A 21,203-nucleotide genomic window follows, 5' to 3' on the forward strand; every position below is an offset into this window, starting at 1 on the left:
CAGACCCCGCTCAGCTGTGAGAAATCAAAATAACAAGCTAACGCTCCGGTCTGGCCAAGCTGAAACTGCTTTGATTGATTGCTGCCATCCTCCACTGGCCTCAGTGAGACATGGCTGGTATAGCAACAGTCTATTCAATGTTCAATGTAAATCTATAATCCTTAAGATTTCAGTCCTGGTTGATTTGGTGACACTTGTAGCCACTTGAATCCCGCATGGTATAGGTGGACGCCACCAGAAACAAACATAACTACGACTACAGAGGCAATCACTGAATGTGAATGCAGGCAAAGAAGAATGCTCACCATAAATTGTGTCAAAAATGTTCTGATCTGATGAAAATGGAGAAGGATTATTACATTAAAGTGGCACTTTAGCCTGGGAAAACAGTTGTATAATGTCTTCTCTGGCTGCGGAGGAGCTCTGTCAGGTTTGAAAAAATAGCCCCGTCTTTTCTCAGTTCTGGCTCGAGACTTCAAATAACAGAAAGGCTGCGTTACAAGCTGGAGGTGCGTAGTTTGAAAGATTTGGGCGTTTATCAGGCGGAGAGTGTCTAATGAAAGATGCTATCGAGTGGCATAATGGGAAGTGTGTGAACAAACGTGTTTTGTGTGGCATTCTAGGGGCTAAAAGTCAGCATATCTGTGTCTGCTGCTTCAGTTTTGACAAGACTTTTAAAAATCTGTCTCTCACAAGTCCCTAAACTTGCAATATAAACTTTAATGGAAGCTGCAGTAATGACATGATGTCAAAAAGCGTTCTATATATTGTTCTATAATCTTTCTATCTTTTTAGATAATGCATGTGTACTACAGTATGCAGTTATAATTTCAGAATTAATGTTAATATACACATGTTAAGAAATGCAATTATATTCACACATTACAATATAAAGCTGTCCTTTCCAATGTGATTGCAATCTAGGCAAATATCTTCCATTGCTTCAGTGTATAACTGCTGTGTGGGTAAAAGCATTTTCTCACTGCATTAAAAGTTCAAAGTTGTCTGTTTCCACTTTAAAACAAATGTGTCATGTGATTTTTAGAGACCGCACTGATTAGCTATCAATAAGAAGGAAATTAGTATGCATGTATATCTAAAAAAGATTCATGTACATTCTTATTTCATAACAATGGCGTATTATAGAAGCAATACACCACTTATAGCCAATGTTGGCAGTCGCTTCAGCAATAAAACGTACGTAGGCAAGATGCAAACTGGATTTAAATCCTCTTAACTCTTCTAAAATCACTGTAAATCACCATGAGTGGCTTACGACGAAAATATCTACGGTGTTGGAAACCCAGGCAAAGTGCATTAAGTTTGAAGTAGTTGAAAACTGAGCGTCTCAGTGCTGGGAAGGTGAGCCGCGGTCGCCCCGCTGAGCCGAAGCTGGAGCTTGATTGGTTCTGATTAGTGAATAAATCAAACAGGTATCAAATCAAGCCGGGCCAATTGCCTCCTACTCACACCTTGATTAGGTTCATGCACCCAAACACGTTCCCCGGTTGAGAAACACTCTCTCACTTACACACACACACACACACACACACACACACACACACACACACAAACACAGCAAGTCTACCCCGTAATTGGCAAACTCTCCCTGCCTCTATCCACGCCAGCTGTAATTAGTGTGCCAGCAACAATGCTTGTTTGTCAAAAAACACACATGTACACATACACAGCGCTCATCCCATCCTCTCTTATGCCTCAGCTGACACCCTTTGATACGCCCACACACACATGCACACGCACACAAATACTATTCAGCCTTCCATGACGCCTGGGGCACTTAGTATTTACAAATCTGCTAGTTTTTTTCTGTGAAATCTCCCACATTGCATGTTGGGAACCAATTCATCTCACTATTTCCACCGCTTTTAAAACGTACACTAACTGGCACAAATGGAGGCGCAACATCAAATTATTACTTATTGATCAGCTCAGAGGGGAAAATATATTTCTTGCCTTATCATAGTTTACAGATTTATCTAAAATGATAATGGGGGAAGATTTATTTCTTAAAATTTTCACTTCCTTTTGAACCTGTTATTCCCAATTGCTCGAGCTGCACCGGCTTCTCCCTGCATCGGCACACGCAGCCCAGCGTGCTGGTCCAACCACTGAATCCAGCGCCGAGCGCAGCTCAAATCACATGATTTTAGCCGTTAGCTCCCAAACTGATTGAAAAGTGTTTCTGGCTGACTTTAACACTGCAGCGTAAAGGTAGTTAGTCCAAGTATTATCATAAGTATGATAAGAAAAAATATATCTGACCTGCTGACTTACTTGTTTGTATTTTCAAAAAGCATCTTTCACATTTAATGCGAGAATATTTGGGTACTGATGTAACTTGGGTAACGCTGGCTCGGACTGTAAAATCCCCAAACTCCAATACTGAGCAGGACAGAGCTGCTGACAAGGTTTGCCACCAGCACAGTCCCATATTGACTCAATATGGGACGTGATTTGTCCCGTATTGTCGTGCACACCCTTTTCTAATGCATATGACACTCTTGTGTCTATTTTTACACACTGAACATTGTAGGTTGGCAGCCATACTGCTACCCTTCGCTAAAACTCTTCGCAATTAAGACCGGCTTCCTCACTGTGTGACAATACTACACAGTGGGTGTGCTTGTTAATGTAGTTAGTTAATGACACACTCATTGGCTTTGGAGGCATTCCTGGGTTACAACTGTAGCTAGTAAGCTAGTTAGCTGGGTATGCTACATCACCCTATGAAGTATATTATAAATTTATATATTTGATAAAGAACTAGGTGTCGGTCTTGACACTCCCAGAAAAAATGCTGTATTAAGTTACGGCTGATTTAAATTGAACAATTCCTACTGCTGCAGCTTCACATTTAAAGTATTTAACTGACAAAACACAAGTTGTCTTTCATCATGAAGCAGTCACAGGAAATGTGCTGTGTTTGCCAGTGAGCTTTGCATGGACCGCTATCGTTCATCAAAAAAAAATCTCCAAAACATGACAACAAACAATCGTTTTTGGTGCTTTTTGTCTGTGTATCAGTTTGAAATGTTGCAGGGGGCAATGGAGCAGGAAGGAGCGGCCACAGCGACTACATTCAATGCACCCCGCTGTTCACAGACTCACGCAGTGTGGAGCCTAAAATCAGATCACAGTTGCTCACAGAATGACAGAAAAAAGCCAATTACTGCCTGACTTATTTATTAATACGACAAGTTTTTTTTTTGCTGAATGCAGAATTCTGTAACTTATACCATTAAACCACATTTGCTGTCACCTTCAGTAGCTATAGCTGTTTCCAGATCAGATCAACCAGGCCTGAAATGTTGCAGACTGCCACTTTAATGACAACGCTCACAAAGATTCCTCCACGTTCATGACAGGCGTCATGTTGGTCTAATGCACAGCCCTTCAAATAAAGTGTTACCGGTTCTTGAAAGTCAAAGAGGCACGTTTCCTTCAAGAACATATTTCCAGCTAGAATCTGACCTCTTGGTGCTCGAGTGAGGGCGCTGGGCGGCGGCCAGCTGCTGCAAGCCAAGACTGGGGCTGTGGAAGAGGAGGCTGCTGCGTCGAAGCAGTTTCTGCTTCATGGCTGCCAGGCTGCTCCACTCCTGAACGAACCTCAGCACCTGCGGGGGGACACGGCACCTTACTTCATATTCAATTTCACGATGAAACTGAAACTGCTGGAGCCTTCATCTTCAACACAAATTGATAGTTTGGACATTGGAGCCTCTTTAAGAGCACAACATTTTTTTTTGAGTTTTCCAATTTTGAAAATACACTTGAGCTGAAAACAAACAATTCTAACCCGCAGAGCACACGCACACACACACACACACACACACACACACACACACACACACACACACACACACACACTAATACACACAAAGAGACAGTTTTCAAGATAGCTGAATAAAACCCATCAAACGAAGAGAGAGCTGTATATGCTTTCAGCCAAGTCAAGGATTCAAAGAAAATCCGCTGGCAAAATAACAAATAACACACCAAGCACCAAGGCCTAATGGGCAATTTACTTCCGTATATCACACTGGAGAAGTGCTTTTTTTTCCCCATAGATGATACCTACCTCTCACAAAAAGATTATTTGTGTGAAGATAAAACTCAATATGTATTATACAGGTACAGAGAGTTTTCAGGCCCAGACTTGCTTTGTTGATCTTCAAGCAACTGAATTTGAATGCACATTTTGACAGAAATGTTACTTACTATTCATTAAAAACAAGTGTTAAACAGCAGCAGATCAACATCAGGTAAAGCACGACACAAATGGAAAAAGAAACACCACGAAACAGGATGGAAAGACTTGACTCGGGCTTGACCTGACGATGCAAACAGAGGTTTGAGATGGGCAATATTCATAATCACATTTTCTGACATATCTAATGCACACAGGACGGCAGGTGTGTGCAAAATCACACAAGATAATCAAACTGAGTGCAAACAGAAGAGAACAGAAAAATTATGCAGTTACATAAACCTGATTTTTTTTAAACTGGGTCGCTGATCTGAACTTCTTTTTCTTGGATCATTTAACTGAGAACTTAACCTGAGTCGGCAGCTCGATCGATTAGGTTCAGGGTTGATTGAACATCAGGGCTACCGAGGATAATCAGTGTTTGAATATTTCATTTAGAAATCTGGTGTCTGAATTTCCCAAATCCAACTCGACACTTGGATTTTCATCTGAATTTCTAAATGCTCATAAGGATAAAAAACATGAAACTCTGTGGGAAATTGTAGTGTTCACATTTCACAATTAGCTATTCATTGCCTGTATGGTTCACAATATTATGGCCTTTCTTTGCACAAAAACTGACTTTAGAAAATAAAAAAAAATAGTTATAGCTTTTATTTAGCTTAAGAGGTGATCAGGGGTCCAAATGCTGCAGCCAGGATGGACGCGATGTTGTGACTGATCAAGGAAACCCTGTTCTACATGCTGTACACCGGCCTGCCTGGATTCTCCTGTCAGGGGTACAGATGAAGACTACAGATGAGCTTCAGAAGTATCCTGAGATGGTAACTGTTTCACAAGGTCACCAAAGGTCAGCGAAAAGTCAAGGAGTCAAATCGGATGCCAAAAGCCGTGACTGATGGTGGGATGGTGTTTCCAGCATCCAGCTTCTCCAAAGGTCAGATGGGTTAATAGGTGAGCATCAGACATTGTGTGGGTGGAAACTGGGAGGAAACGAGGCTTTGATTTATGACTGTGAAGCTGGACAAAGTTGTATGTTAATCATGCTTTTGTCTCTTAAAGGACATGGCTGGTGATATTCTGTGTTGGTCAGAACCAACAATTAATGCATCCTTCAGAATTGCATGTGTGTATCAAAGCCAAATAATATGTTCCTCCTCTGCACCATAGAGCTCCATCGTCATCCAACCATCATCAAAAACACATCATCATGTTCATTCATGACCACAAACACACACATGCTGGAGTTTAACTTGAATCAATACCTGAGTAGAAATGCTCACGAGAGCACCAAATGTAGATTAATCCGCAGCTAAAAATAGTCCCCAACGAACACACTATCAAGTGTAAGGCTAAAAATCAGAATTACAATTATTTTGGCCAATATCGAGATCACGATTATTCAACACGATTACCCATTGACTTTGGCAACACCAGCAACAGGACAGAGAGGAAGACAGTGTACGCTCTGCACCTTTACAATTAACAATCATTATTCATGCTTCATTGCCTTGAGAGGCCCAATTTTCATAAAATATGGACTTCTAATAGTTTCCCACGTTCGCCTGGGCAGCCTCTCTTTGGTTTTGAGTGTAGGTGAGTTTACTCATCACTTTCCTCCATGTCCAAACTGTGTTGCAGCCCACATTAAACTGCTTGCTTAGTATCGATTTCGATGGACAATTGGAGTTTAACAGGGCATAAATGATGGGTCAGAGGATGGATGCAGCTCACGCCTCCGTTTTACAAACCAACATAAACAACGTGACAGGTGGGGCGTCTGTCAGCGGCTCCGTTACTGCCGCTGCAGATTGCAGGATTTAATATTAGCTGGTTGGCGTGCGGGGTCGTTTGAGGCGATGATCCGTCTCCTTTAACGACCCTCATAAAACGGCACTTTCTCTTTTGCTGGTCTCCTCGGCTGCTCAAACCCCCAAACCACCCCCTCTCTTATTTCCTCTCTCTATCATCCAACCAGGCCCTCCTCCCTCTCTCCCCTCAGGCCCTGCAGCGGTGAAGTGGGCGTGCACGCTCGCCCTGTCTGTCGGGCTCCTAAAGCTGTGCTGCTGCTCTTCTTCCTCATGATCAGGGGTGTCATTAGTGGCACATGGCAGTGACTGACACACACACACACACACACACACGTCTGATATCTGTTTAATAACCCCCTCACAGCCTTGTGCCTCATCTTCATTGGGTCAGTGGAATTGTGGGAGATTGCCCTGCTGACTGTCATATCAAACTAAATTATCTTAGTCTAAAATTAGGGTCATTCTTAAAGCAGCCTGTGGGCTCACTAACTGAAAAACCTTCAACTACACTCTCTACTGGTTTATGTGGAAGTTTCTGTCATCTTGGAAATTGTGTAAAGTCATATGGTTGAATTTTTCTTGTCTTTCTAATCAATCAAGACGAAACATTGACACATTTTACACCCTAAAAGTCAGCACCAGTTGAATTCCCCCTTCAGGTGTTTTTTACAGTAATGACACCGTAAGTAGGTACATCTCCCTCGTGTGAACACTCCACACACATTCAGGACGCTCAAAGCGCATGCACGAGAGACACACACAGAGACGCGCGCACACACACAGCCTGGCGGGAAGGGCAGACCTGTATTCGATTTTCCCGGCGCTGGCTGAAGGCTTCGGGCAGGTCGTCCCAGTTGGTTAGTTTGATGTCCAGAGGGATGAAGCTCAAGTTCAACGGAGCACCGTCCTAACAGATGAGGAGACGGAGGGGAAGAAGACAAAGCGAAAAGATTTGTTAGTCCTGCTTCTGCTACAACCTCGACTACTAATAGGCACCATCACTCTTCACTCTTTGATAATGTGTTAAACATTATGGAAGCACAACATGTCTTCAGGAGTTTGACTCCATTTATAAACCATTTTAAAATCACCTGTGAAAGATTCGTACATGCATATGAACTATGAGGATTCGTTAATGCATGTAACTTTACATCAATAATTATGATTACAACTAGGTTATAAATCATTTCTTATCTGTTTAGACACCAGTAATGGATGCTTCATAGGAGGAGTGATAGTTTTTGACAAATACATTAATAGTGACATTTAGAAAATTCATCAGAATTATCTCTTTCAAGAAACAGCGTCGCCATCATGCTGGAAAATCCAGAGAGCATGCTGTCAGCAGTTTGTACAGGGACTATTTCTTCAGAGCAGTTTGAAAGAAAAGTGCTCATAGATATCACACAACCTGGGAAAATACTACTGCTTGTGTTTGTATTTCTTCTTCTTCTCCTTTCATAAACCTTAATGCAATAATTCTAAAGGGGCATACTACTTTCTCCTTCATCTAAGAAAACTGTTTCATATGGCTGGATGTGAATATTTATTTTGCTTTGAGGATTTTCTTCTCTTTCTCTGCTGTGTCAAATTGTAAACATAAATGAAACCATTAAAAATGCTATCAAATATTTAAACCACGGAAATAAAACTGTTTGTATGTCTAGATATCAGATTAGGTGAGCTGGCCCTTTAAAAGTCTATTACATTTTTCTTTGTGAAGACTTTTGAGACTGTTTTGAAAGCCTTCATGTAGAATTCATTTAATTACTTTGTTAAAAAAAAGTAATAAAAAGTACAAATTTTGCTGCACACATACTTTATCAACAATATAATTTTCTAATTTGCACTAGGGGTTTACATTAATCACAGCTTATCACATTAGGACTATAAATGGCACCAACTAATTAAAGTATTTGATCTTAGTAGAGCTGAAATGATTAGTCGATTGACAGAAAATGAATTCTTGATTAACTGTCATTATTAAAGCGTAAACGGCAAAAACGTCACGAACGCTGCAAGGTTATTTGATGTGGCGGAGAACAATGGTTTTGGCGCTGGAAATCCTCGCTCTCATTCACAAGGCAGGGAGAGATAGCCATAAAACACACGCAGAGGCTGTTTGGAGCAGTAAATGGAGCTCCAGAGCATAGTGGCACCACTACGCTACACACAGTCCCTTCGTGGTTCTTCGGAGCTTCCTGACTGGCTCCTCGTGTTTTCCTGCACCGACAGTTGGTGAGACGTGGGATTTGCTGCTGAGTCACTGGTGTAACCAAAGCAAACAAACACAACCACGCACTTTTACTTGCTCAGTGTACTTCCAAGTGAATGATGATGCAGCACAGTGTTTCACTTGCCTGACAGGAATGAATGTCAGGGTAATATTATAGTTATATAACTCAGACACAAACCTGGGAGGAGGGATGGACTGCAAACCTCACTGATGCTATCAAATAAATGTTACCTTTATGTGTCAGAGAAGGTGGGTGTCTTTCTGTTTTCTCATTAGCTACAAGAGAAAATTTCATTTCAATGCTGGTATTACTTGCTCAGAAAGCAGAAGTTAATGCTATGTTGCTGTGAACCAGCAGGATAACGTCAAACAGGGCCTGAGTGTTTTCTCTTCTCACATTTGGGTTGAGAGTGCTGGGATGTTTTGAGTGACTCCAGGAATATAATAATCTAAGCATGTTTTTATGAGTATATAATCACCTGAAAATAAGAATCATTGTCTTCTTTTTGCCTCAGGATGAGCTCTTTACAGTTTGTAGTACATGAAGACGGAAACTAGGGAAGCTATCTGGTCCTGTATGGAACATGCAACTGCACCAAAATGATTAGGAGGCAAAGAACGAGCTTCATAGCATTTACATGAAATTAATGTCATTGTGTACTAAAGCTCAAGCTGCATTAAACTACAGGTAATTTCAGCCAAGCAATCAGATTTTGATTGACCAACTTGCAGAACTTGAACTTTATTTTTTATTGGTTGTCATGGTAATTCTTGTGGTAATCAAGGAGCTTGTCTGCGATCTCCTTTCGTTTCCTCCCCTTTGTTCAAATATATGTACTCCGCTTTCTCAAGTCAAGACGAATGTATTTTTTTACTTTACTTTTGCTCGGGTTCGCAGTTGCAAAAAGCTGCCTCTCACCCTAGAATTTATCTGTTCGGCAAATTCAAACGCAGAATCAAAAACCATCCCAAGGTTTGTTTTGTTTTTTGGGGTTTTTTTTTGTGCACAGGGATCCACAAAGGATGACAGTGAGCCAAGCTTCCCACACAGAGTGCTGGTGGATAGAGCAGGGCCAAAGAGAACCACCTCAGTTTTCAGTGCATGTGGCATCAAAATGTTCTGGGACATCCAGTCTTTAACATCCTGGAAACGGTCAAATAGAGGCTGCGATGACCGAGGGTTGTGGCATTTTAGTGCGAGGAGTTTGAATTATCTCCACCCGCTGAATTCTTCTCTTGTGCATTAGTAACAAAAATAATGAGGCTTATAAAGAGTAGAAAAAAAAACTATATACTCACAAGAGTGTACCTGTGATTATGGATAAACAATACTGCCGCAGTTAGGGGGTAACTACATAATCACTGCAAAAATAACCACGATACAGAACATGTTCACAGTTATTACTGCTTCATTAGCACTAACTACTGCCAATTTGAAGCCTGGGAAGCCATTTACCCTCAGTGTTAACTGCACTCACACCACTGTGCCAAACATCAGGAACATTTTAAAACAAAGAGGTTGATCAGGTAAAAGAGCACAGTCTGTACAGTCTTAACTTTTAGAGCCACTTTGGGCATGGACATGGTGGATGGAAAGGATGGGCAGGAGAAAGTCTGTAAGCTAATACCTGCCGCTGCCGCCACGTGATTTCGAAATACAAATCAACATTAGGAGGTCTTTTCTGCGCTGTGCCCTCAGTGCACAGAGACCCACGTGTTTACTTGGATTAAGGTAAAATAAATATCATGGTGAGTCAGGGGAACTGTAGAGCGGGTTGAGCTGTAGCAGCATGGAGCAATATGCTATGCAGTCCAGCATGCACGCACACAACAGGGTACAGAACACACAGCTACAATGTCATGATCGCTTACAGAACGACATTTTCAGTATCTGCAAAAGGAGCAACTTGCTGGAAACCGGTAAAATTACTTCTTAGAAGTGAATTTGCATGGAGTTTAACCGAGAAATGGCAGCAACAAGCATAAATGATGCTAACGGGCTACACAAAGTCAGCTCTTGCAGGTAGTGTGAAGTGAACAGTCTGTCTCAGACCATGAACAAGTAGAAGCCCCCTCCACTCAAGTATGTTATGTCTTATGCAAAAAAATCCTTACATGCCTGCAGAGTATGACAAGCAAAACTTCATCCATGCAAAACTGTTCAAACAAAATTTAAGTGCTGCTTATCGGCCACACGCGACCATGAGAAGAGACTTTGCACAAATGCTTGGGTTATTGTTCTCAGAAATACTACAAGTGTTAGAATGTGATGCATATTCCATCATTCGTCTCCTATTGTATTACTGAGTGACACGCTAACACTCTAAATGAACATCAAACTGATCACCTGAGCCTTCCTCAACCGTTTCAGATCGCTAGATGCTAACAGCTAATTCTGCACTCTGAGCTAACGGGGACGTTTCTTGCACATTAGTTTTGCGACTTGTGCAGTTGAAGTTACATAAACAACTCCTTACATTGTTGCCCACAGATGCAACACAGATACTGGGTATTGTTTAGTGTTTCAGGTGTTTGTCACATACGATGTCGTAATGAGTACCACAAAATACGCAGAGCGACAGCAAAGGATTTTTAGGTAAGTTCAGCACAACACAGGGAGTGGTAAACCCCACCCGTCTGCTACTCCTGGTGTTGACATGAAACAAACCAGCCACCCACCTCAGAGCAGGGACAGTGAATCCTTGAATAAAACAACTGTTTGATGTGGAGAAAATGGACATCAAATTCCTAATACTCTCAATATTTCTCATTCAAGCCCCAGTGATAAATTTTCTTCTGATTGCGCTCTGAGCGGCCCCCTGTGTGAATTCTCTGCCTGGTCCAGGATTATCCCGATGTGACAGCTTCCCAGCCAAATTCCTACAGTTTATCATTTAAACGACAGCGGGGGACATTTATCTCCGTGGCTTATCGTCTCAGCCACGCGTACATGACACTTGTCTATTGCCGTCAGGGTAATATTCCATTGGTGATTCAGTTCAGCGCTTTGGTCTTCTCTTTGTAAAACCCTCTTGTCTCTTATCTACGTTTGCGGGGAAACTGATCCCTCATGAATGAAACAAAAGGGCGTTAAGTATCACAATCCGATCAATACGGAGGTCTGTTGGCAAGTGGCCCTCAAGAGGAGTGCCAAGAATGCACAGAAGTGTAATCAGAGTCAGACGGGGGTTAAACTATAGTTTATCTTAGTCTGCTAGTGTGCAGGAAGCACCAGAGAGTTCAATGACAAAAGCTACTGAAAGAACATTTTACTTGATTATCTGAATGAAACACCTGAAGTCTCCAAACAAAAGCCCCCTGCGAGGGACTGTCTGCACTTTGTTTAAAACAAAACACGCCTGGTTGTTTGTTGCCGACTCTTGGTCAGCTCTTTCGAAATGAAGCGGCCGGAGTTTGTTTAGAGGATGTCTCCAAATTTATGACTGATCTAACAGCGGTCTGCGGCGCTCTCTCACTGCTCAGGGTGTTATGTTTTATATGTTGCACAATCTTAGCAGCCACTTTTTGGCAGCTGAGGCCAAGATAACCTGACTTTTAGTCTCCTGCATTGATTTTATGCAGCGTGAATATTTTATAGCTTGTTCCAGTTCTGCTTTTGTCTCCTAACTTCTGCTCACGATCACAATAAACACCTTTATAAACAAGTGAGAAGTCTTGCATTAATAGACCAAAGTTACCTACGTTGTTATCTTCAGCTAGCTTACTTTGCTTTATCGCAATAGTTTGATGCTTCTAGCAAGAAAAAATACAAGAGCACTGATGCATAACTTGCCCGTGCGATAATGCGCACTGTTAACTTATGATGGTTAACATTCTTAATAGTGCCTCTCAGATTCCGCCTCCTTGTTGCTAGGAAACATGTGGTGAATGGGACAAGCGGCAAAAACATGTGACGACTTTTCCCGTAATGCAACACATCTCTCATGAGACCCTCTCCGCCTGATAAACGCCCACATTTTCCATCCCTCGGTTGCAACGCGTGTTTTCTGTTGAAAATGTGTCGTCTCCAAGCCGAGTTCGAGGTAACCCTGATGAAATCACTGACATCTTCAGGGTTATTTTCTTGGACTTGACGACGCCTCCTCCAGACTCACAAAAGATACTGCTAATTTTCCCAGGCTGAGTATTTTCCAAAACAAATAAACTGATCTTGATATGTAAATTGTGTGGACTGCCACTTTAAATGTATATAAATAATAGACTTGTGCACCAAACATAGTGAATAAAGTCCTTAGACGTCTGTCTTCCTGGGTGCTGATAAATACAGGATTGGAGATGAAAGAGGGAAAGTTGGAAGCAGGCTTGAAGATGGGCGGATCCTCGTTAAATCGTATTGGTAATCCTTTGGTAATTCCTAAACCTTTAATTTGTATTGAGCCAGAGAATATGAATGGATTTGAAGAGCTTTTCTTTCCCCTTTTACCACACAGCCTCGATCAATCTCAAAGAAAAAAAAACAGAAGAAGCTGAAATGACTCTCCTTCCTCTGCTAAGGGAATCAGGATTAGTATCAAGCATCCAGGTTATTCAGTAATAATGTTTTCTATTCTGTGCTGAACCTATAATCACATCACACACATCATAGTATGTTTTTCTTGTCAAAGTTCACCGAAGTCGGTTTCCGTTGCCATGCAACTTGTTACTGGGATAAATTAAAGCACTTTCAATCACCATTAGTTCAGACGATGATTCTTGAACTTTGACTTTCTTAATGTTGGCTGTAACTAGTTTCTCCCATCTGCCTTCTAATTGGCAATGTGTGAAGGAACTGCACGTCTCATATTTTTCATCAGCTGTATTGTTGTTTGCAGCTTTATCTCGATAAAGAGATCTTGATCTCAATGAGACTTCACGCTCAAAAAAAAAAAAAGGAAAAAAAAAAAGATTTAATTATGTTTAGTTCATTATGCAGCTGAATGTGACAGGAACAAGCCGCTAAGGAACAAAACATTGAGGGGGTATCAAAAGTCTACATGCCCTTTCAGTTTTACTTATTCTTATTGCCGTGAGACCTGAAATAAAAATTATTACATCAGGCAGTTCTGACTTTTGTTTAGAAAGTAAGAAAAGCTCCTGTTTCTTGACAGCTAAAGCTGCACGTGTTAGGTTTGCACTTTAGCGTCTTCAAATAGCTGCAAAAATAACAGTCTGAAAGGGACATGATATCGGCCTTTGTATAATGTTTATACCAAAGGGATGAGATGTGGTATTTCCTATTTCTTTTCATTTGGCCCAGTTTTATAAATTGCAGGCTTACTTAAACGTACGTACATGAGCATCTCCTCATGCAAGAGTACAATTTACTGAAGGAAAAGTTGATCCAACGGGGGGAAAAAAAACTACCTGTTGACTTAGATATTGAGAATACACTATTCAAATATCCCAGTGACTGAAGCAGCTAGGTGGAATTCATCATTCATTTCTCATTTACCTGTTCTTTTCCTACCACGACATGCCAACATGTCTGCATCATAGACTCAAATGGCTGCGAAGAAGGCGACTCTAACGTTCACTCTTAAAGAAATTCGTAGAACCTCTCTGGTCCCCTTATGAGCCGAGTCTAACTATGATCTAGTCTGCTCTAGCTCACGCGTTCTGCACTACCTTGGAATAAAGATATATTCGGTCCGTGTACTGGCTGGCGCAGAACTGCAGGCCCGGGTAGACGGGATGGGCGGTGCTGGCGTCATCTCCACCGTTGCCCTCATCGTCGTCATTAGCATCAGCAGCAGAAGACAGGCACGCCGCTGCTCTCCGGTCTGCGGGGAGACAGGGAGAGGCTGACTAATATCTTACTGAGTATATATTATTGACTCATTATTGGCTTTCACAGCTTTATTGGTGCCTCTGTTTGCTCCTCTGGTGATGTAATGACTAGCAGAGGCATTAAACTCCAGCAGCTTTTGAGACTTATTATACACAGCACAATATTGAGAGGATATGGCATTTGTAGCAGATCATTTTAATGTGCATGCATATAGAGTACATGTTTGATAAAAAAAAGACCTTATATGTACGCTTATTGCTTTCAAACACTTGATTATAGAATCTGAAATGAAAACATTTAAGTAATTATCTTTGACATTTTCATATAAATAGGAATGAAAGTCAATTTAGCTTTTTCTATCAGCAGCTCATATTACAACCAACCTGCATGTGGAGGTGCTCCTGCAAGAGTGGACTGTTCTGAATGAATGGATGAAGATTTTTCCAGCACAGACTATCAGATTATAAGTGTTTAAAGGCAAACAGCTGTCAATAACAAGGGAAAAAGTTGACTATTCAAGGGGCATCTGAGCTACTGAATTCTTCTTTTGCAGCTTATACTCTGACAGAGGATGTTAGATAAAAGTGGATTGTGCTGCACATCTAATAAGCAGTGACACCTTCTCCTGCTTCACAGCAGCACAGATTTGCATGTCAAAGTTCACCAAAGTTGAAAACCCACTGTTTGCTTATGCAATATAAGCAAATAAGAACATTACCCAAAATGCTGTACCGTTCGATTAATGTTGTGTTACACTGTTAAGCTACACTGAAAGGCCCGTTTCTTTGACAGAAACCTCCCAATTTATTTTTCACAAGTTCAGAGTTATGGGAACGCATCTAGAGAGCGAAAGCGAGAGAGAGAGAGTGTGATAAAATGATGGTCACAGATGGAGAGGAACGGAGAGAGAGAAGAGAGAGAGAGCGAGTCATTAATGTCAGCAATGTAGCTCGCTCATCCTGCCAGCATCTAGCAAGAAAAGGTCAGGCGGTGGAAATGAGACCGCCGCTGCTCGACCACGCTTCATTTAGACAATGACCTATAACACTCTGATAATACTTGCCTTAAATCACTTCGCGTGGCCAGTTGTCTGCCGTGTCTGTGTGTGCATGTTCCTGACAATGTGTGTGTGTGTGTGTGTCCATTTGGCTTGCTAATGGGTGAAAATACTGACACAGGCTGATGTCTGTGACAGCAGCGTTTCCATCGAACAGGTGCTGCCATGTATCTGCACCGGGTCTCTGGTGGTTACGGGACAGGATCAGCTTTTGTACTGAAACACTGCGAGGGCTGAGTGACACACTGGAACAAAGGCATCCCTCTCATCATGCTTTGAGGGTGGGAACATTCTAACATTATGGTATAATGCTATCAGAGAAAATCATATTATAATTACTTTGAACTGATATCAGCAAGAAATGAAAAGCCCTGAAAACACATTTTCTTAATCAGCTTCTTGTTACGAGTGATGGGGGCTCACGCACAATTTCCTACCAAAGTTAGAGCAGTTTGGGTTATTTCAAACGAGAGACTTCTGTATTTTGTGTTTTTCTCTGGTTTGAAGTGTCATGTCTCGTCGGATTTGTTAATGTGTTTTGTTCACGAGTGTCATGTCTTGTCTTGTACTTCCTGTTTTATTGTGAAACCTAACTCTCCTCTCGTTTCAGACCCTTGACTTCCCGGTGTGTTCCCCGCCTGTCTGATTGTCTACCCCGCCCTAATTGTCTCCACCTGTTCTTTGTTACCTCGTGTATATATAGTCCAGCCTTGTATCTTTTGTTTGCTACTTTGTTGTCGAGCCATTTCTGAGCCATTGATAGTTTTTGTTCCTTACCAGTCAAGATTATCCTTAGCGTATTCTGTTGTACTTTGATGCATTACCTAGTCTGCATTTTGGTCATTTATCCTGAGCGATTTGTGTTAATAAATTTCCTTTATTTTGAAACCTCGCTGAGTTGTCTGTGGTCTGCATTTTGAGTCTTGAAAACCTCGTGCCTCCGGGCTTGTCATGAAGTGGGTGATATGTAGTTGGAAGTATCAGGATCAGGCAACATTAGCAACATTTACATCAAAATCTGATAACAGTTGTGGGTTGTTTGACTCTTCATAAATAATACTTGTGAGCTTTAATGACATTTTGCCTATTCAGTGATGCAGATTTAATGTTACGACATAGAAATGACTCCACAGCGCTGCTCGTGGTTAACTTATACTAGAGGGACGCGGGTCAGTTATATTCCGCCACTGATTTGTCTGATCTTGTGATGTTAAAACTTTTTTTCTTTCAAGGTGAGGTCATCTTGTTAAGTCAATTTCTCTCTTCGACCTATCCTGCACAATGTCCATATCTTTCATTTTTACATTTGCCGTCCTCTTAGGTGCAATTCCTGGGTCTGGTACACGCTGCTCTAATCTCGCCCTGGCTTCAGCTGGAATGGGCCACTTTGTGCCTGAAAATATCAAGATGACCAGATGGAAGTATTGTGCAGCGTTACAACCGTGGAACCAAACATTTTTAGGACACTAACATTTCACAAAATCCCATCTATCTGCCCTTCTACCTCTGTAATGAAACCTAGCAGCTCTGCAATGTGCACCCTATATTTGCTGTAAGCAGTTTTTTCCCCCCTTTCCCTGTTTGTAGTGGCGGAACGCGCCAGCTGCATTAAGTGGGCCATTTATATGATGGGGGCAATTCATCTTACAAAGCCGTCTTATTAGACTGTCACTTACACAGTATGAACAGTGCCTTCAAAACACCCCAAGGGATTTATCTGTTATTTTACTGCGAGAGAGAGAAAACAACGCCTAATTGGACTGAGTCATCTCATCTTCTGCAGGATTGAAACAAAAGATATAAAACAAAAATTCTAACTGTGCACTTCGAGTATGAAGAGGTTTGGCGCAGCTGATGCAGCTGCAACGTTTGCACTAACATGCCCAAAAAAAACAAAAACCAACGAGCAAAAAAAATAACGTGCATCCATGTTTAAATGTTTGGGCCATGCAGATGGATGGAGAAAGAGACAGGGAGGTGGAGGAGGAGTGATTGCCTGTCTGTGCTGTGAGGAAAGTAATCTCAGAGCAATCAAGAGACGTGGGCGGCCGGCAGCTCTGCGGTTTGCCTTCGAAAACCACGGGCAGGTAGAGGAAAATCATTAGGCTCCGCTCCTGACCCCATAGGTCACTTTTATTGGACAACCGCTGTGTTTCATACTAAACCCACGCTGGCAACGGCATGTAACTAACAAACCGACGAACCACAAACAGGATAGACAGAAAGATGAACAGACAGGTGGACAGACAGAAAGAAAGTTAGACTGACAGATGCTGTCGATAGACAAACGGATGACAGTTATACAGAAGGACAGACAGACAACAGAAAGATAGATCGCTTTTTAGGCTTAGAGACAGATTGATAGAAAGACTGACAGACAGCGACACAGACAGACAGATAGATGGACAAAAAGATAGACTGATACACTGAAGACAGTAAAATAAAAAGATAGCAGGCTAAATAGGTAGACAGGCAGACAGACAGACGGACAAAAAGGTAAAGACAGACAAAGACAGGATCTTAAGCTAAAAAGGTAGCTAGCATGCATATAGCTAGCTCTATAGGCAGAACGACAGACGGACACGGACAGCTAGATATTTATTTGTTGTCTCCAGGGAAAAGTACATGTCTAAAGGAGAGGTGTGTGTGTGTGTGTGTGTGTGTGTCGGGGGGGTAAGTCGGCGTCCAGCAGTGTCTCCTTAGTGCTGCCATTTCTGATCGACAGTGAAGCTTTTATCTCTCCCCGAGAGTCGCTCTAAATAGAGGTGTTTTTAAAAAAAGAAAGCGGGCCTTTCGCTCACCTTTAGTATTTTTTCACTTGTGAGTGTGGGGGGTGGACACAGAGTGCAGGAGGGACTGCAGTGGGGGGTGGCGAGGCGCAGGTAGCTACAGAGAGAGGAAATTAACCACTCGACAATCTCTGGCCACTAATAGATGTCAAAGTGTGTGTGTCTGCGTGTGGGGGCTCTGCAAGGAAAGGAACCTGCCAAGTTGTTGCACACTGATCTTGGGGTGTTAAAGGGTAATAGGGGTTGATAGCTTGCCTGTTAAAACCTAAATGGCTTGTGCTCCTTTATATGTTAAGCATTCGACAAAGGAGCTTAAAAAACAGGCCTGAACTGCTTCCAGCTCAGTTTCATCCTTCAATAACTCAGCCCCAAAACGTCTGCACACTCTCCGAGGCAACACCCAGGTCACAGGCTTTTCTTAGACTCTGCTAGTCTGGCAATTTTTTTAGAGCTCTTCATATTGCACACGGTGTAATTAGTTCTTTGTAATTAGTGCAATTTATTGCTTTGCGTATCCCTTTGAGACACAAGCACTTGAACACAGAGGTCTTAATTTGCAATATTACACACTGTGTAATTGGGAATTTGTTTCTTCACATCCCTCAGAGACCTGCAGACATGTACACATATAACCAGAGTGGACGCAGAGAGCAGAGAAGGCAGGTTGTGTTTCAAGAATAAGTTGGTGTCGGGAGGGAACTTGTGCCTTTTATGTAATTAGACCTCAGTCCACTTTATTAAAAAATAGCCAATCAGATGCTCATCAGTTGCCTACTGGACAGTGATCGAACCTCAAACCTTGTGTGCATTTTGGTGCTTCACGCAGGTCTCTGCACTCTGGAGATGAGCAAGGATTTACTCAATATCTCCTTACTGAGTGTAGAAATAGGCAATATCCCCAACTAGATACCAATAATAGTAAGAATAATAATGGCCAGCCACATATGGAATGAGATATAGTCCCTTATTGGTTTGAAGTGATGATATTAAACAGCATTATATGGGCAGGTGACAACGCGGCACCAGCCAATTTCCCTAGATATGAAAAGGAGAAGATTGCAGGTGGGATTACCCTGTGTGTGGTCAGGGGGGAGGCGGTCGCCACCGCCAGCGACGTTGTCGCCTCGCTCTCCCGCTGATTGTTTGCCTTTGAGCTGCCGCTTGTCCTCCTCCTCCTCTGCTTCTCCTAGTTTCTGTTTGTCTTTCGGAGGCTCATCCTCCTCCTCCTCCTCCTCGCTCTGTTTGTCTTCGCGCGTTTTCGGAGGCCGGGCTTTTCCCCGGCTGAGCTCTGGCTCGCTGTCGGTGCTGGAGAGGACGACGCATGCCCGGTCCCGCTCGGGTGAGGGGGGCTGCCGAGGCCTGGGTGGCTCTGAGCCAGGAGAGAAAGGGGGAGGGAGAGAGAGATGAAGATTACTTTATTGGCCGAGTTGCACAGTGTAATCAGACTTTGAAGAGTTTAATTCCCTGGTGAGATATCCATCATCTGAAGAGAGTGACAGCATGACAAAATGACTTCTGACATAAAAGTAAAACTCAATATGGCTCATTAGTGATGTTATTAGCCATCATAAGTCCTTTACGGACAATTTCAGAAGATGTGAATGTGTAAAGACGAAGACATAAGCAAGGACGTAGTGGAATGTATAAACACAACCAACTCTTTCCAGGAGGATGTACATTTTTACAAGGAAGCAGTTTTACAGTGCACATGAAACATTCTCTGATGTTTGTTATTCATTCTCCGTGGCTGGCTGATTGCTACATTCTGACCACTAACTTCAGGTCTACCCTGGACAGGAATCTTTAGATCCTTGCTCACCAGCACATCAGCAGTGAAGCAGAAGGCTGCAGATGGAACACCTGCCGCAGCAGCCGCCACCCCCCTCCCTTCACCAGCTCTGGGATCAAGCAGCCAATATAACGTGCCAGGAGAATGAATTACGCTCATGTCACATTGTTTTCTTAATTGCCCGCCTGCATCACGTGCAATCAAACCTAAACAAAATAATCGGCAGCGATTGCTGCATCTGTGCAGCGCTCCAGCCGGGTGCAGGGAGCGGTATTCAACAGCTGATAATGGCGGGATGCCAAATGCATTTCTCGCTTTAAAGAAACAGTTTACAGCGCCTTGTCGACTGGCTCTCAAGCTCGTTCTGCAGTTCCACCCTCAAAGCCTTCATGTGGTTTTCATTCATACCGAATGTTGTAATTCTGTGAAGGTCAGGCAGAAATCTAAGCCACAAAAATGTTAATGGATGCAAGGATTATGCCATTACCATTCATAGACTCCATATTATTCGAAATGTTACTTTTAAGTCATGTTCTGAGGCGCTGCCGCTCATAAACTAGCACTGATGTTTATTATCAAGGTAAGGCTAACTGACAGATTAGCTGCTGAAGGAGAGAAAACAATTATTCATAACCAAATGGAAATGTCACTTTCAGTCTGAACAGAACTTCTTGGAGAGAAGTGCTATACAATTTCCTTTCCCTACTTTCCTGGTTAAATTTAAATCATCCTTTCACATTATTTGTTGAACTTGAGGTGTGAAATCTAACAAGACAGTAAGTTGTGAGACGCAGGGACGCAGAGGGCTAATTAGTGATCCTGCCTCTCTGTGGCTTGTTTCTTCAAAAGGCCACCCTCTAGTCGGCTCCCTGAAATGTCATCTGAGTCTCCGGGCTCCTGGCCCCACCGCTGCCCCCCTTCGCTAACAAGCCGAGCGAGACCGCGGAGAGACGGCTCAATTTGTGTTAAGCTGTCCCCACCGAGGAAGATGTTAACGGGGAAATCCTACAGGGCTGTGCCTCGACTTTACCAGTCAACCCCCTTGTTTTCCTCCCAATCAGGGCCCCATTATGTCTGTAGTGGCTTGATAAGGTTCCAAAATCGAGTCGCAAATCCAGGCACACAACCATACTACGGTACACAAACACTTTCAAAAAGCATGTGATCCTACATGTGAACCAACGACGTAAGCTTATGAGGATTCACATGAAAAATGACGCACTCCAGTAGCTGAAAACAGGAAAAGCTTTTCTTGCAGTTTGCTGGGAGTGAAACAGCTGCAGCATGTGACAAAGAAGCATCAAAGAAGAGGACAGCACCGGTTCCTCAAGTACTGTATGATATCAAACAGTTAAAGTAAAAATCAGGACAAGTATAGAGTGCTAGCTGAGAGGTGTAGAGAGCCAGGAGATAGCCAAATTGCTCTCTTCCTGTATACATCTCTCACAGTAGGTGTTGAGAGACAAATTGCTGGTCTACCAAAGGACTGAACTGTGCCCACGCTC

At 42.5% G+C, this 21,203-nt stretch overlaps 1 protein-coding gene across 1 annotated transcript in view; it reads right to left on the minus strand.

Moving 5' to 3' along the window:
• The window catches only part of zranb3 (zinc finger, RAN-binding domain containing 3), an 82,554-nt gene that overhangs the window by 18,691 nt on the left and 42,660 nt on the right, over positions 1–21,203 (minus strand). Inside the window, exons 14-17 of the mRNA XM_041966278.1 lie at positions 18,982–19,278; positions 13,901–14,055; positions 6,842–6,946; positions 3,493–3,635 (exon numbers count right to left, since the gene is read on the minus strand). Coding sequence (XP_041822212.1) covers positions 3,493–3,635; positions 6,842–6,946; positions 13,901–14,055; positions 18,982–19,278 — 700 coding nt within the window. The remainder of the gene's footprint in view (positions 1–3,492; positions 3,636–6,841; positions 6,947–13,900; positions 14,056–18,981; positions 19,279–21,203) is intronic.

Source organism: Chelmon rostratus, chromosome 24, assembly GCF_017976325.1.
Source record: "Chelmon rostratus isolate fCheRos1 chromosome 24, fCheRos1.pri, whole genome shotgun sequence".
NCBI classification, from domain to species: Eukaryota; Metazoa; Chordata; class Actinopteri; order Chaetodontiformes; family Chaetodontidae; genus Chelmon; species Chelmon rostratus.